General features: G+C 48.7%; 6 protein-coding genes across 6 annotated transcripts; 3 read left to right on the top strand and 3 right to left on the bottom strand.

Moving 5' to 3' along the window:
- Positions 1–1,081: 1,081 nt before the first annotated feature.
- TGAM01_v210349 (hypothetical protein) lies at positions 1,082–1,534 on the top strand (the record flags this gene model as incomplete). Its single annotated transcript, XM_018807313.1, has 1 exon — positions 1,082–1,534. The coding sequence occupies one exon, from the start codon at positions 1,082–1,084 to the stop codon at positions 1,532–1,534; it is 453 nt and encodes a 150-aa protein (XP_018659479.1).
- Positions 1,535–1,904: 370 nt separating this feature from the next.
- TGAM01_v210348 (hypothetical protein) lies at positions 1,905–3,143 on the bottom strand (the record flags this gene model as incomplete). The annotated part of the gene is made up of 3 exons (XM_018807314.1): positions 1,905–2,337; positions 2,402–2,898; positions 2,976–3,143. The coding sequence occupies 3 exons, from the start codon at positions 3,141–3,143 to the stop codon at positions 1,905–1,907; spliced, it is 1,098 nt and encodes a 365-aa protein (XP_018659480.1).
- Positions 3,144–4,566: 1,423 nt separating this feature from the next.
- On the top strand, positions 4,567–5,418 carry TGAM01_v210347 (general stress protein; the record flags this gene model as incomplete). The annotated part of the gene is made up of 2 exons (XM_018807315.1): positions 4,567–5,054; positions 5,127–5,418. The coding sequence occupies 2 exons, from the start codon at positions 4,567–4,569 to the stop codon at positions 5,416–5,418; spliced, it is 780 nt and encodes a 259-aa protein (XP_018659481.1).
- Positions 5,419–7,166: 1,748 nt separating this feature from the next.
- On the top strand, positions 7,167–8,490 carry TGAM01_v210346 (glycosyl hydrolase family 18; the record flags this gene model as incomplete). The annotated part of the gene is made up of 4 exons (XM_018807316.1): positions 7,167–7,249; positions 7,311–7,597; positions 7,658–7,884; positions 7,972–8,490. 4 exons carry the CDS (start codon positions 7,167–7,169, stop codon positions 8,488–8,490), a joined length of 1,116 nt encoding a protein of 371 aa, XP_018659482.1.
- A 3,793-nt stretch (positions 8,491–12,283) lies between these two features.
- Positions 12,284–12,613, bottom strand: TGAM01_v210345 (BIP4; the record flags this gene model as incomplete). The annotated part of the gene is made up of 1 exon (XM_024550773.1): positions 12,284–12,613. The coding sequence occupies one exon, from the start codon at positions 12,611–12,613 to the stop codon at positions 12,284–12,286; it is 330 nt and encodes a 109-aa protein (XP_024404470.1).
- Positions 12,614–12,682: 69 nt separating this feature from the next.
- On the bottom strand, positions 12,683–15,376 carry TGAM01_v210344 (hypothetical protein; the record flags this gene model as incomplete). Its single annotated transcript, XM_018807317.1, has 2 exons — positions 12,683–14,149; positions 14,240–15,376. The coding sequence occupies 2 exons, from the start codon at positions 15,374–15,376 to the stop codon at positions 12,683–12,685; spliced, it is 2,604 nt and encodes an 867-aa protein (XP_018659483.1).
- Positions 15,377–15,597: the final 221 nt, after the last annotated feature.

Genomic DNA, 15,597 nt, shown 5'->3' with positions numbered 1-15,597 from the left:
CTGAAATATGTCGTTATATTTGGGGGGGTCCATCATTTCGCGTCGCCCTCATTGGAGCATGTAAGGCTGTATGGAGTGCCTTGCCTCAACTAAAAGAAGGCTGTGCAAAAAAATCTAGGCTGAATATTGTTTAGTTGTCTGCACGCAGTTGGTCACGTTGAATCCTATAATCAAATTCTTAGGTCTCGACCATAGGATCCTGTAGATTATGTACCCAAGGTACAGGTAGATTGAAGACAGAGGAGTGCATGTGCATATGCACCTGCAGGGTACTACCAACAGCAATGGGGGCACAAATCACGTACTTGTAAGAACGGGAGGGGGGTTGTGTCATACCACTCCGTCTGCTAGATTAGTAGTTAAGTGGATGACCATTAGCGAACACCGGCTGTTGTATGTTTTTCTTTTGGGCCTATTTTTATTTATAGTTGTTGATGCGTGGTTGTGACGGGATGTCTGTCAGGACAACGTCGGTTTCGGAATTCCCCAAAGTTATACTAGCGTCTACACACGATATGTATGTGAACTCAGCCTTGATTGGTCCGGTGACAGAGCTCGTTTGTTGTTGAGCGATATTAAAAGCAATACATTTTGAATTATTTATAGAGATTCAGCATAGTCTAGAACTAGGTATTTTCCTCATACGGAGTTTAGAAGTACAGCTAACGGAGAGCCCATCGTTTGTGTCAGCAAAACATACAAATAACCGGAGTTAGTATAATAAATTCCGTATATATATGATCTAGGAATTATTCAGCTCTGAATTCTCATATATGAGGCTCAGAAGTCATCTAGTTGTGTTGAACCGATGTCTTCTGGTTTCCTAATTTGGAAGAAATTGCCTAATTAGGCCATTCTTTCCCAATGAAGTAACCAGCATAGCAAGTTTCGAAAAGATGGTATCGCTTCAAGACATGTACATGATATTGAGCTTTGATGTTTGACATGTTTATATAAAGCTGTCAATCAAGCATCAGGATTGTCAAGGAATCGAACAAGTTCATCACATCTTTATCAGTCAAGAAGCCAATCGACCAAACAAATAGCAAAGTCAACACAACTGCAGTCTCAAAACTTCAACATGACACAATCCTCCTGCCTCTGTGGCGCCAACGTCATCACCTACTCAGGCGAGCCCGAACTAAAATTCCGATGCCACTGCGCGGACGAGCCCAAGCTCACAGGCGCTGCTCCATTCTCGCTCAACTTCATCATGTCCACGGACACGTTAAAGGTTGTCAAGGGGGAACTCAAGACCTGGGGATTTGTCGTGGAAAGCGGCAACTTCATGTCCAACCACTGCTGTGGAGAATGTGGAAGCCTGTTGTACAGGACTTCAACTGGATTCCCAGGAAAGATGGCGATCAAGATTGGCTGTGTTGACGATGGCGACTTGGTGAAGTCGTTTGTGCCAGAGGCGGAGATTTTTACGCGAAACAGAGCTTCGTGGGTGCCTGCTATTGAGGGGGCTGTTCAAAATTGGTCCGACTTTGGGACTGGAGAAGACCCTGAGGCGTTGGAAGCAAAGAATTGAGACGCACGGTGAAAGGTATCAGGACTGTATAGAGAAGAGGAGTGAATAATGTCACTTGGGGCCTGCAGCTTCTAGCAACTATATCAGCTTCAAAAAGAAGACTATACATGTATCCATGATTATGTCCTCTGTAGGTGCTGTGCTATTATTATTCTAGTACAAAATTAAACTTTTTCAATACTGTTTGTAGACCTACCAGCAGGCCAGAAATAGAAATAAAACTAAGAGTAGCTGCAATAATAAAGGGGGAATTATGGTATAACAATTGTACCGCCACCAATCGGGACTGCGCTCTAACCCAGGATATCGAAATATTGCACACTTTGGCTTGTGTAAACCAGGCGTTGTCTAAATCAGTGTCTAAATCAATTTAAACAGCGGATTCTTCGACCCTCCAGTCCCTTGTAACTGTAATTGTTTTCAACTCCAAGTCGGTGTGGTGGTGATCCGGTCCATCAGAATCAAAGGAACTGCCATCTGCCGCAGCAGTTGCCTTGCCGCCAAATTCGGAGCGCAGTTGTCTCGTCGAGCGGTCGTCGTCTTGGAGTTCCGAGAACCCTCCCTTTCTAGAAGCGGAGAGAGCTCCGGTGTTGCTACTGGCATTGCCTCCGGCGTAGCCGCTGTTACCAGCTTGCGATTTGTTTCGAGATACCAACGGGCGGAGGAGCGGGATGCATGATGCAGTTACCAGCAGACAGGGCTCCAGGGCACTAAACATGAGTGCGACACCACCGAAGAATGGGAAGTCGTTCATGTCGATTTTGATAATCTCGGCGAGTCGGACGGCGCTTACAATGCAGACTCTGTGTATCCAAGCGTTAGCTGGGCGCAGTTGGACGGAAAATAGGAGAAGAGTTGGCCACTTACGCAAGCCCGATGCCAAAGGTCACCATCAAACCAATCTTCTTGTACAATTGTAGCGACAGACCGTAGAGATATGGCATAGGGAGGAGCATGATGACCAGATCAGAGAAGATGTTGAGCCCTCCGGTGACGGCCCACAACATCTTGACGTCGCCACAGGTTCCCGTATAATGGAACTTGTCCCAGTTAAGCTGAACGGGCGTACAGATGGCAAAGGCACCGATGAACAGGATCATGGCCCAGAGCAGGACGAATACGGCACAGGCTTGGCTGATGAGGATGAAGCTCCTGACGGAGAAGATCTTGGTGTACAAGGCGAGGATGGACATTTTCGCCAACCCGAGACTGAGCGACCAAAAGACGACGACGGCGGTCACAAGCTGCAGCAGAAGAATTACCGAATCCTCTCCTGCCATTTCGAGGATCTCAGTCGTGTGGTATCCCATCCCCCCAACCACAGCGCAGGAGACTGCAAGGCCTTGGTACCCGACCGCGACAATCTGAAGGATAACATTTTCATTAGAGGAAAATATTTCATTGAAGAATTTACTCGACTTGAGCGGATAAGAATACTTACACATGCCAGGATGATGAGCCAGTCACTCAGATCGAGACGGGCATTGTTGAACCTCAACCGCGCGTATATCCGCCCACTAACGGCAAGCAGCGGCAGCAGCGAGAACACAACAGCGCCGGCGATGACAGCTTTTTGAGGTTCCCGCTGAATTGGAAAAACAAACGGCATTGTGAAGATGCTGCCTGTCTGCTTCTAGATCTCTCTGGTCAAGCTGCGGATGTCGGTCGATACTAGTCGCAAAGCAGGACTGCAGGTGAACCAGGCTTTCAGCTCTCGAGTAATGTATGTATTACAAGCAAGTAGATACTAATCGCAAAACAGGACAGGAGGTGAACTAGGCTTTTCAGCTCTCGAGTAATGTATATTACTACAAGTAAGTGTTAAGTGCGCTATAAGAGTTTTATTTATTCATTCCAAGGTCACATTGCGGCATAAGTAAAGAAACAGCCTAACTTGGCCTGCTTGGCTAGCAGGCTTGCCAAACAGCACCTAGAAGAAACAGGGAAAGACTTATATAAACATCCTTGAGGTATACCAGTGTAGCATTCAGACCCCAACAATGTACAGACATGGGGCTACTCTTTGACTTCAGTGCTGTATCCCGGCTTGTAAACCTCTTTGTCCCATAAATGTATTACGAGAAGTATTACATAAGGCGTATCCGGTGGATACATGTCAACGTCGCTAAACCCCAGATTGGGAACTGGCAGCGGCACTCGCGGGACCGGAAGAGGGTCCCGAGGAAGTGGCCTGTTGCCATAACTCTAACTGGGGTTGATTATTCTTATGTATTAGGGCAGATGGGAAGTAATCTGCTCACCTGCAGGATAAAGAAACGGCGGTGAGACAACATCAAAAGGGGAGTGCATAGCCAAGCACGCCGTTGAAGAAAATCATGAGACATGGGTCCATTTACATAGGCTTGCCAAGTATCATCTCTCGTCTCACCCCAAGTACTTGATTAGAGTTATGAGAGAAAAAAGCCCAAAACATAACAAGATCATCGAATTTGAAGTCTAATAATACTTGTTTCAAAAAATTGGTCTCCTCATCATTGCCGTTGGCGGAAATATTCACGCGAGTTGATCGCTGTATAAAGACATGGAGGGGGTGCGTCTCAAGTTTTTTGCTTCCGCTGCATGCCAAGTCTCTCCTTTTCCGTTTCCCCATTTTCAATGTAACTCTACAATTACTACCCCCCCAGGATCTGGAGTCCATCGAGGCTCTAGTGTAAGCTTATTAGGCAAAGCTCGAAAACCGTTGAAAACCGTTGAACGCCTCAGGGGGACTGATGTGATTCGCCAGGAAACTTCCCATGCAGTAGGAAGAGACAACTGCCGGTCTTGGCAAGCCTGGGATATTCTCTAGTCTACAAGATGTCTAGTCTACAGGATGCAAATTGCCAGGAGCTACAATATGCAGGTCCATAAGTCCACACCGTTTTTTGTTCAGCTATCTATATAAGAGAAAATGAAGAGCCTGTTATTCTTTGAGGCTCAAGACTCTATCTACATCAATTGACAATATCTCATTATCTCAATCCTTCAACCCACATAGTTATCCACCGCAACAAGAAGAAACTACATACACAATGGGTTTCGGCGTCAATACACCTGAATATCCCGAAGGCTGCGCCGTCGTCTTCGGCGGCTCAGGCGGCCTTGGACGTGCCTCTGCCGGCCTGATCGCGGAGCGTGGTTCTGATATTGTTGTCACATATCGGTCGAACGCTGCCGATGCTGAGTCCCTGGTGGAGGAGGTGCGCAAGCTTGGGCGCAAGGCGAGCGCGGTAGCCTGCGACGTCACTGATCGCAAGGCGGTTGAGGCTGTCTTCAAGCATGCCGTGGACACATACAAGCGCGTACACACGGTCGTCTCCGCCGGTGGCCTGGTGTTCGATACCGGCCCACTGGTGGACTTCAAGGACGAGACCTTCCGCAGCGTCATCGAGACCGACGTCCACGGCTTCTTCAACATCGTAAAGGCCGGCGTGCCGATCTTGCGTGAGGCCAAGGGCGCCTCGATTGTGGCCTTGATAACAAGCGCGGTATCCAGGACTGTGCCCTGTGACGCGTTGAGGTGAGAAATATCCTTCACAGTTATATACTACTAGTAGACCCTTGTTCATGAGCTAACACAACAAAACAAAAGCGCGACCCCTAAGGCGGCGGTGACAACTATGATTCGCCAACTTGCCTACGAGGAGGCTGCTAACGGTATCCGTGCCAATGCTGTCGGCCCAGGAGTCATCGACGCAGGCATGGTGCCCAAGATGATGCTCACCCCGACGAAGGCTCTCCTCGAGGGCGCGACTGCGGTGACGCCGCTTGCGCGCTGGGGCACGGCCGCTGAAATTGCGGAAACTGTTGCATTCTTGGCCTCAAGCAAGAGTTCATTTACTACTGGCCAGATTTTGATGGTAGATGGAGGCCTTGCGGCATGATGATATGGCATGGTGTTTGTGATCTCTGAGGGAGAGGTTTACACAAGGCTTGCTGCAAATGAATTCAGTTTACGACGACATGAAGGGGGGGAAAGGAAACCATTGTAATAGGCTAGACTTAGGATCTAAGCTTTTATATAAAACATATATATACATATAAAAATACTTTGAGGATTCGGGGTTCCAGATTATAACTATCCGCTTATATCAGGATGGCTTGGTGATATCGGATGTGTAAGTTGTATCCTTTTCCGGGAAGTAGCATCACATTTTGAGCAGCTTGGAGCGAGGAGGTACGAGCTATCACATTTTCGTCTGACATTGAGTTACGCGCAATGAAGACATAGACATTCGTTATTCGTTGTCTTGAAGTTGTCTCCAGTAGATCGTTTTGGTACATGTAGTCTCTTCCCCACATGATGTTCAGTCCCGTTGCACGTGCGAGCTCCCGCGACCTGATGTAGCAAATCTGTCTGTTTACAACGCCAAGAGAATGTTTATTTCGTTTGGAAAGCCCTCAGGCTTTTCTCCATTTTAGATAGATCATCTCATCATCTCTTTTCATCATCCTCTTCGTGTCAAGTCCATTCGGCCGGAGAAAGGAGGCGCCAAGGAGCAGCCCGCAGGCTAGCTTGGACGGCCAGGAAAACGACATTACGTCGGACGACCTCACCGGAGATTGAGCGGAAGGCTAGGTCCATACTTGCTGCCTTAGACGTGCGAGAGCCGTCGTAGTAGGCATATCAAATTGATTGGATTTTAAATTACCGATTCTCAATGGGAGAGATTATCTAGCATCCCGATTATATATACAGCAGTAGCACTAATAGCACTAATACATGTAGCAGCTGTAGCACTAATAGCAGCTGTAGCACTAAAAGCAGCAGTAGTAGCAGTAGCAGTAGCAGCCCACGCTATAGCTAGATCAACCCTCAACTTCCAATTCCCTTGTTAATTGTTCACTGATCAGCCACGTTCGCCATTCACGTCTCCTTTTCCCCACTCAAGCTTATAATCGCCATGCAGCGCCTAACAACTGTTTGGGCAACTAGGCGTTGCTGCTAAATCGCAAGCGTTGACGATCTCTGACGATATGCCAGGGCCGGTTGTCGCCCGCAGCTTGTGACTTGCTTTCTCCAGATTAGCTCTGGTATCCGCTGTGGATCTCGGCAAAGTCCCGCCTCTGGTGGCTCCAGCTCATAGGGGTTCGAGTTGAGTGTGAATTTGATGTAATTGACGGTTATTTGCTGATGACAGTCGTACAAGAAACAGATTATGCATCAGAGATGGTCGAGATGAATCTGCAGACGGGACGCGATCCTTTAATAGCGGCAGCCCGTCATCCGCTGGCAACCCGGACGGGTGAAGCAGGCTGTAACGTCCAACAGATCGTCAAAGCATATCGTCAAGCTCCCGCGTAAAATTGCGACGTTACAATTTTGGGGGCCCGTTATCCGTTTTCCTATGGATCGGCCTCTGCCGTATTACTATTCGGACGGCAGGCATTCCAGTGCTCCATCATCTGATCTGATTGGCCTTTGTTTCTTTGTCGTCTGGTTGATGAAACAGCTGGGTGCCCGTTGACGGCTCACGAGGCTGATGGCACCCGGCTTTGCTCACGAGGTGGCGTTTATATAAAGAGAATGGCGTGTCCATGATACCCAAGGCTGACCACCATTCAATCTCTGAACGCCATCTTTTTCTCCCATCTCCTTCTCCTTATACCTGGACGCAAGATTTTGTCCAAGATGCGCACTTCTACCGTCGCAGCAGCGGCCGTTGCCGCCACCGGAGCAATGGCAAAGCCTCGCTATCTCACGTACTTTGATTCGTGCGTACCACTCCTCCGGCGATGATTGTAGAAGATACATGTACTTATATTTTACCACTAGCTGGGACACAACCAATCTGCCCGATCATTCCATTACTGAGGGTGTCACGCATGTGTCCACCGCCTTCGCCGCGTCCACAATTTTCAACTCCGGCACTTGGTATCAGCCTTTTATGCCCTTGGACCAAATCCGAGCTCTTTTCGACGATGGTGTACTTGTGTGCCTCTCAATTGGCGGATGGGGCGACACGACCGGTTTCAGTGCAGGCGCACAAAGTAATGAAACGCGTCAAACCTATGCCCAGAATGTCGCTACAACAGTCAAGACACTGGGCTATGATTGTGTTGGTGAGTACAACAGACGATGAGTTGATGGCTGTTATCTATATTAACGGGTTGCGGCTACAGATATCGACTGGGAGTTCCCTGGCGGCAATGGCCAGGACTATAGACAGACTCCCAACTCTGAGAAGGCTTGGGAGATTGATGCTTTCCCTCTCTTCCTGCAGGCAATCAAGGATGCTGTTGGTCAAGATATTGAGCTCTCCATTGCTGCTCCAGGACGAGTCGAGGACATGATTGCTTACACGGCTGAAAATGTGGCCAAGATTAACGACATTGTCGACTACGTCAATGTGAGTACCCTCTTTTCTGTACTGGATGCGAAATCTCATCCCTTGCAAGATTGAGAACGATAAATTGTACTGACATCAATGTTACAGGTCATGACATACGACCTCATGATGCGCCGGATGAACACAACTACTCATCACAGCGGTGTCTCCAACTCGGGCGATTCCATCAGCACCTACATCGAACGCGGTCTCTCCCCCAGCAAGATCAACCTCGGCTTTGCCTTTTACGCCAAGTGGTTTGAAACTGCCCCGGGATTCAACTGCACGACGCCCGTTGGCTGCCCGACGGCAGAGCTCGAGGCCGCCGACGGAAGTGACACCGGAAAGTCTGGTGCCATCACTTTCGAGGCCGCAAACATGAACGGCGATTTCCAGCACGCAGTGCAGAACGGCGTCGCGGATGAAGATTTGGGGGGACAATGGTACTGGGATGCTGACAAGGAGGTATTTTGGACCTGGGATACTGCAGAGTTTGTGACCCAAAAGTTTACGGATATTGTTGTGAAGCAGCAGCTCGGCGGCGTCATGAACTGGGCTTTAGCACAAGACAGCCTTGACTGGAGTCATTTCAAGGCGATGCAGGCTGGTGTGAAGGCTCTGCAGTAGAAGATGGATGGGGGTGGAGTGCTTAGACCGGGACAGATTATGATTTGTTTGCACAAATGTATTAGAATATGTACATTAACAGCAGTGATTGCCACAATATTGAAGAATGTTGACCTCTTTACAATGTGAGCGACTTAGATACGGCTTAATGTGAGGTCCATGCAGTTGATACATTGTGTAGATGGATGCATGCGCGTTCACCAACAAGATACAGGTCTGAAAGGGATGAGAACGAACGTCGGGGTGGGCGAGGTTCTGAAGTGTATAAGCCATAGGCCAACAAGTCAACTTATATTCGCTAACCTTTATCATTGAACAAAGGAGTAACAAAGGAGCAACAAACAAAATAACAAGTATTATTGCGTTTGCCCTTATCCTTTTATTAAGAGTCCATTGAGTACACTATATGTAGACAACGCAACACTATGTCTCGAGACGAGCAACACAAAGTCTTGGCGCAGAGCGTCAGTGCAGTGCTGTATATGGAGAGGGAAGTTGACGACCTGTACCCTCTCAGATCAGATACATGGATGATTCAATTGTTAGAAGTCAAAAGACACAATATAAACTTACCTCTATTCTCGGAAGAGCTCTCTGAAAGTTATATCCACCTGTGTACATACAAGAACTTGATCGCTTTTGGCACGTAAGCTACTGTTTCTGCAGATTTACCTAAATGTAATATGGCTCTACAGTCTCTAAATCTAGCATAAGCTAGGTACTACTGCTGCTACTGTGATTGTTGTAATGAGACAGAGAATAGCTTGAGTTTCTATTCCAATAACTCAAGTACTAGGCTGGAGTCTGGAGGAACGAGAAAAGATATACCCGTAAATTCAGTAAAACTCTAACAGCTGAAGATACTGACATTTGTTCCTTCGAACACGCCCCGGAACTGCGTCAGTGTAATTCGTAGTTTGCAGTTCGTAGTTTGCAGTTCGTAGTTTATTGTATCGATATTGTAAGTCTGTAGTTGCATTAATGTCGTGGGTTTATGTGGTTGTATAAGCCTGTTAGGCATGGAGTGGAACAGTGTAAGTTAGTGTTGTTGAGGGCTGTCGGGCATGGCAACGGCTGTGTGGCGTCGTTCAAATCGGTCAGGCACGGTTTCAGGTGGAGCGTGGAAACGTGGAAACGTGGAAACATAGATACGTGGGAGGTTTGACGTTGGTAGGGCACGAATTTGATAGGATGTGGGAGGGAGGTCATTGTGTAAATAGTCGGTCAGTGGATCATCTCAGTCGGTCGGTGGATCATTCTCGACGTTCGACGTCCGTAATCGTAGGCGCTGCAACGTGCTTTAGAACAGCAGATTGGGGCAGTGCTTTATCGCATATATCAGCGTTGTTGTGCGCCTGGGTCGTCCAGTTGCGCGTTGTGGAGTTGGGGCTCTTCATTAGGAGGATATCGTCCGTGTAGGCATTCATGAGAAGGCGTTGTACGGGTTAAAGCAATCTAGCCGTTTGGAACGCTGAAACGATCGATGGACGAGATGAATATGACACCGCTCCCGTCCGGCCCTTGCGTTTTCCAACGAAAGAAGTTGATCAATGTCGTTTACGTTGGTGGCATTGTGGTCATAGGCTTATTAACGGAATACAAATGCAATAACCTTAAACTCTGTCGGTACCTCCTGAAATAGGAGATTTCACAGAAGATCTCTTGTTTCGCAGACATACGACCTAAGATATTAGACATTACAATAACCACTGCTGCTACTACTACTACTACTACTACTACTACTACTACTACTACTACTACTACTACTACTACTACTACTACTACTATTACTGCTGCTATTGCTACTAGGTAGTAGTAGTTCTACTATAAAGGTACCTTACCTATATATTAACCACTAAAATCATAGCGGATATATACACGAAAGCTCTCTCTCGTCTAGCAATCGGCGACACACTGAGAAACTAGGACTGACTGGCCGATGTTGAGATACCGTGTTAGATTGACCAGTATTGTGTTTCCTATTAAGTTGTCTGACACCACATTACCCCGTGCCCGACCGATTGATTCTAATCGATCGACTGGAACCTGACCGACCGACTGAATGAACGCCACGGCGCCATCCCGCCGCCACAACGGACCAACCCGTACGAATTCAGCATACACCACAACGAATGTAGAATTAGATTAAATCAAGCATACAGCATCGGTGATATTGTTTTATATCATATCGTTCCAGAGGTGTATTAGAAGGAAGGGTACTATGGTAAATGATTTTATAACTAGTCTTACATAAACGCCTCTTCTTGTTGTAGAACTTAACCTCCAAATATAATTATCATACATTTCTATCGGTCCGTTCAACAGGTTAGGTACCTACCTGTAGGTATCTTGCTAATCGACAGATGGGGTGCCAGATAAAATTTCCTTATTACAGTTCTCCAAGTCTTGGAATAATATCTCCTTCGCCGCGAGCTTCTTGGCAATTGCTGCGCTTACAATTCTGTTGAAGAGAACCCAAGATCGATCATAAACCAAAAGGCACAAAGAGATATGAGCTTGGCGAATTACCTTCTTTGATCCACTAATGGACCTGTTTTGCCTGCTCTGTATCCATCTCGTTGGCCAGACAGGAAATCAACGTAATTGAATGCAGCCATGAGTTTCGATGACGCTGCCTTTATTGTTCGTAAACTATGGGGTGTCGCGCTGGGGTCCCACGCTAGGTATTAGCTGTGACACTTGGACGAGACCGCACAGGCCAGATGAGATGATTCCGTGGCTCTGTCTCGTGATGTGGCTCTCATAGCGGTATGACAAGCAGGGTTTGGGGGATGTGTTAATGTGTGTTCAGAGGTATCTTCCCGACACGTCAACAGAATCCTGTGAATCAGCGCGATTCTAATAAGTACATGGTATTGCCTACCTACCTAGATGAAACATGCATATGAGCAGACATAAACAGTCTGGGGGGACCAGCTTGGGCGAAGAAACCATGTGGATTGATGGAGTATATAACGCCATCAACCTGGTTAGGGCTAGACAACTGCTTGCCTCAGCAGGCTATGTCGTCCACTGCCATCCATTTACGTTCATCACGCATCTCTGTCCGACAGCCCATCACATTTTCCCTCTACGACTGGAGCGGAGGGTCACTCTGCACCCTATTACTTTGGCCGTAACATGCACGACCTTGTGACCAGCAAGCTACTGAAAGATGTCCAGGGTACCTGCTCTGCTGCTCTAAGAGATTGATTATAATCATTTTCATGTTTGTTGCACGAGGAGCTGTTAATGAAGAAGAAGAAGTCCGAAATGTATGCGGTTAGGTAAAGCTACGTTACGCACGCGACGCCCGCCATAGGATTCTTGTTCTGGACCGCATCCCCCATTATCCCAGATCTAGATCCAGATTACACACCATCATGAAGGATGAGATCACGGGCGAACGAAAGCAAGAAGAACAAGCACAACGACTAAAGGCACTGATAGTATTTAAGAGAAGCAGAGAGTGACTGTCACTGAAAACTGTGATGATGGCGAAGAAGAACCAAATTACCTGGTGACCAGCCGAGAAGGAGGGAACAACTGGGCGTGATGCGGTAGGCCACATGACATCTCTTACATAAAAGCGATACGGTATTCGCATTGTAAAGTGAAACGAAAAGAAATGAAATTAAATGAAATTAAAAATTATAAACAAAAAACAGAACAAAAGCAAAGAAAATGTAGTAGTACAATAGTCCAACATGGTCTCCGAACCTCTGGTTGCTCCAACCCCTTTCACCCACAGTTCAGGGCCACCCGTGCACCTCGCCGCTTGCCTCAACGGTTCTCAGAAGGTGAAATCGACGTTGCCCGTGTCTTGGGCTCTCTTCAAGAGGCTCATTTTACGTTGGTCTTGGAATAGCGGTTTTTCCACTGAGTCTGCGGCCCTGTGCATTGGGACGAGTTCTTTGCCGTCTCCCAACCAAAGCGTTGGCGTCTCTGGGAACATGGCTAAAGGCACGAGGGCCATGGCTTCCGTGCTCCTACCAGCTTCGTCGTTGATGATAAGATCAGGGCTCAACGCTTCTAGTTCGCTTGAAAGGTGGTCGAGCAGATTTTTTATTGCTACGGGAGTACCAACAAGGATGTTTGCAGAGCGGATAAAATCTTTCATCATCTTTATGACTCTTCTTGTAAGTTTGGGACGTTTGACTTTGAAGGCGGCCGGTTTGTTGATCTTCATTTCCTAAATATCGAACAACAATCGGTTTGCTCCAGGATTCGCCATCGCCCGTGCCCGCAACTGTGACGAGATGCTGTACGGGTTTGTAGCCGGGCTGAGCTGGTTGAACTCCTTCTTGCGAAAGGCGTTGACCAATCGGGCGATGGTGCGTTCCGTAGCGGTGGCGTTGGGCCTTGGTTCCATGAGCTCTGGAATACGGACCCCTGCGTCCAGCAAGGCTGCGACCTCTGCTTTCCATGTGTGCACTTTTATGATGATGCTACCGGGAATTGTTTTGTGCAGGCGGGTTGTCGCATCAAGGACTTGCGCGTCCTGAGGTGCAGTCCACACCACCAAGGCTTTGCGCAGAGCGTTGGTTTGCCTGTTCCATTGTCTTTCTAGCTCCGCCCATGTCATACTTGCTGCTGATGGGATTGAGATACATGTACGTGAAGTGTCCACGACTCCTCCTTCCACGACGGCCTGCGCGATGAGGGTTCCAAAATAGGTCTTTCCGGAGCCAGGGCCTCCCGTAATAATAACTTTGCCCTGTCTAGTCTTCTTTAGCATGCACGCTGCTTCAAGGTGCCGTCCAACGAAACGACCATTGGCAGCGCCGTCCGCGATGCCTGGGAATCTCGCCCACAGATCTAACTCTCGGGTGATGAGGTCCGGGTCAAAGGCCAGAATGTATTCCCACCATGCCGCAGCAGATGAATTGTCCTTCACGTTATTCATGACGTTGATTGCGTTTGCCTCGTAACACAGGGATTTGTCATTGACATCATACTCGATACGGGCGAGGATCTTCTTTTCGCCACGAGTGATATTTGCAAAGTATGTGCCCAGGTAGAGCGGGACTTTGCGAGGGGCGTCGACGATGAAAGGGGGCCGTTCAAAGCCACAGGGCCAGTCTACCTGGAGAGGAACTTCCACGTAGAACAAGGCGATGTCTTCGCGTACTCCGGCTGGCAGATTGACTCGAAAGCCTTTCCAGGGTTCGTCTTGGCGTTGGTTTACCAATGGGCGGATGATGTTCCGTTGCTGGGCTAGCCAGGTCTGGATTCGATTAAAGTGTGCTATCTCGTCTTCTCCCGGTTGAGCGCGGAGTTCTTGGGCGATGAGCTGTGCCTGAACCCATCGACGAACGTCGTCTGTTGCGTTGGGCGTTTCATGGGTAATGTGATCCGATATTCTTGAGATATAACCTAAGACATTGGCGGTGGCGTATTCCATGTATGTATTCTCGTAGACCGTGTCAATGTAGTCCTGTTGTTTTGCAATCTCTTCCTCAGACGCCTTCATTCTCACCAACTTGTCATACATGTCCTCGGCATCGACAAGTTTGTTGTGGGCCTTGTCGATGGATGCGGCAAAGTGGTTCTGCAGTTTCATGGCCAAATCGGCGGCTTGACCAGGCGAGAGCCGAATCGGAGGAACGGGGTGAGGCCGTTGGCCCACGTTGAGGAACAGCTCAGCACGGGTGCCGATCTCTGGCAGTGTTTCCCGTTTGGAGTCTTTGTTCAGGATGACAGCGACTATTTAGGCACGGGGCTGGGAGTTTGCAGAGATGCCGTAAACTTCAAGATCTGACGGTTTGGCTTTCCATTCTGAATTTGGGACAGGGAACATCGCGGCGGGGAAGGTAGTCTCTGCGCAGGCGATGGCTTGCTTAATTTTACACATGCCCTCATCGGCTGCACCGACGACAAGGGATACGGTTCGTTCATCCCGGGAAATAAAGGCACGGGCTGCGCCGCCGCAGCTGTCTGTTCGATCCACGTCGTCAAAGGTGGTATTCTCGTAATCAAGATCATTAATGTTGCCTCCGCGGCACGCGCAAGTAAACGCTTGGTAGGCGCCGCGCCTGATGTCTCGGGATTTGAAGAGGTCCCATCGCTTATTCCAGCCCTCGATTGCAGGGGAAATGACGACCCATTTAATGACAGAGTGAGGCTGCAAGCTTTGCTGTATAAGAGCCCTGACGTCGCGAACGATGGTCTGCAGTGATGCAGGGAAGGTTGCCAAGCTGCCCCAGAACGACGGAGGGTAAACCTGAGTGACGTGGCCAGCGTTCACGATGACTGAGGCGCTTGCGAACGAGGAGGTTGCGGTTCTGATGTATTCGGCGAGCGAAGCGCTCTCCTCAACATCGTTGAATAGGTCTCGGTGCTTCTCCTCCGGGTTTATGACCTCCACGGCACCGGGGAACGACTGGATGCCTGGGGTGATAAGGCGGTTGATCGCGTCAGACTCTGTGGTAGAGAAAACTTGCGTGCTGACGACTTCCTCCAACTTCGACATGTTGATTTCGATGTAGGCGAATGGGTATGACACGTTCCCATCGCGAATGAGGAGTTTCAGTGAAAGCACGCTCTCGGTGTTTGGACCCCATCGAGGTCGGACTTCGACACACAAGCCCGGGGCCACGCTGTTTCGACCAAGACGTTTGACATAGTCGTGATGGAAACCAGGTAGCTGCTTATCATTGATGAAGAGCAAGGCGCTTGCGCGGCCGTAGACTTCCACATTTCGGTCCGCGAGCAGAGCAGGTTCCTCGAAAGTGGTCTCAACGCGCTCTGATGACGGACTGGCGGTCTCTCGGGTCTTTCCGTCCGAATCAGCGGGCTGATCAACGGTGGCCTCAGCGAGGAGGGCTTGAGGCTTAGGATCGGTGTCTTGACCGAACTGATCAAGCGCGCCACTGATAGGTTCCATCGTGGGGTCGACCGGATTTGGTCTGTTTGGGGTCAAGAGCTTTGACTATGCTTGTTTCGGTGGAATGCTTGACAAGAATAGTAAGGTGTGGCGTACGGAAGACGCAAGGATCAGGGAACAAATTGGTTAAGCTGTTTTGTGGGGGGGTTGAGGAGGAGACTAGATTTCTTTTGGAAATCCTGTCTTGTGTGGAGGGGCCGATGTGGGTCCGCCAAGGTCAA

The sequence above is a fragment of the Trichoderma gamsii genome (assembly GCF_001481775.2).
Source record: "Trichoderma gamsii strain T6085 chromosome Unknown Scaffold_61.2, whole genome shotgun sequence".
NCBI lineage: Eukaryota > Fungi > Ascomycota > Sordariomycetes > Hypocreales > Hypocreaceae > Trichoderma > Trichoderma gamsii.
This window is presented reverse-complemented; position numbering and strand designations above follow the sequence as displayed.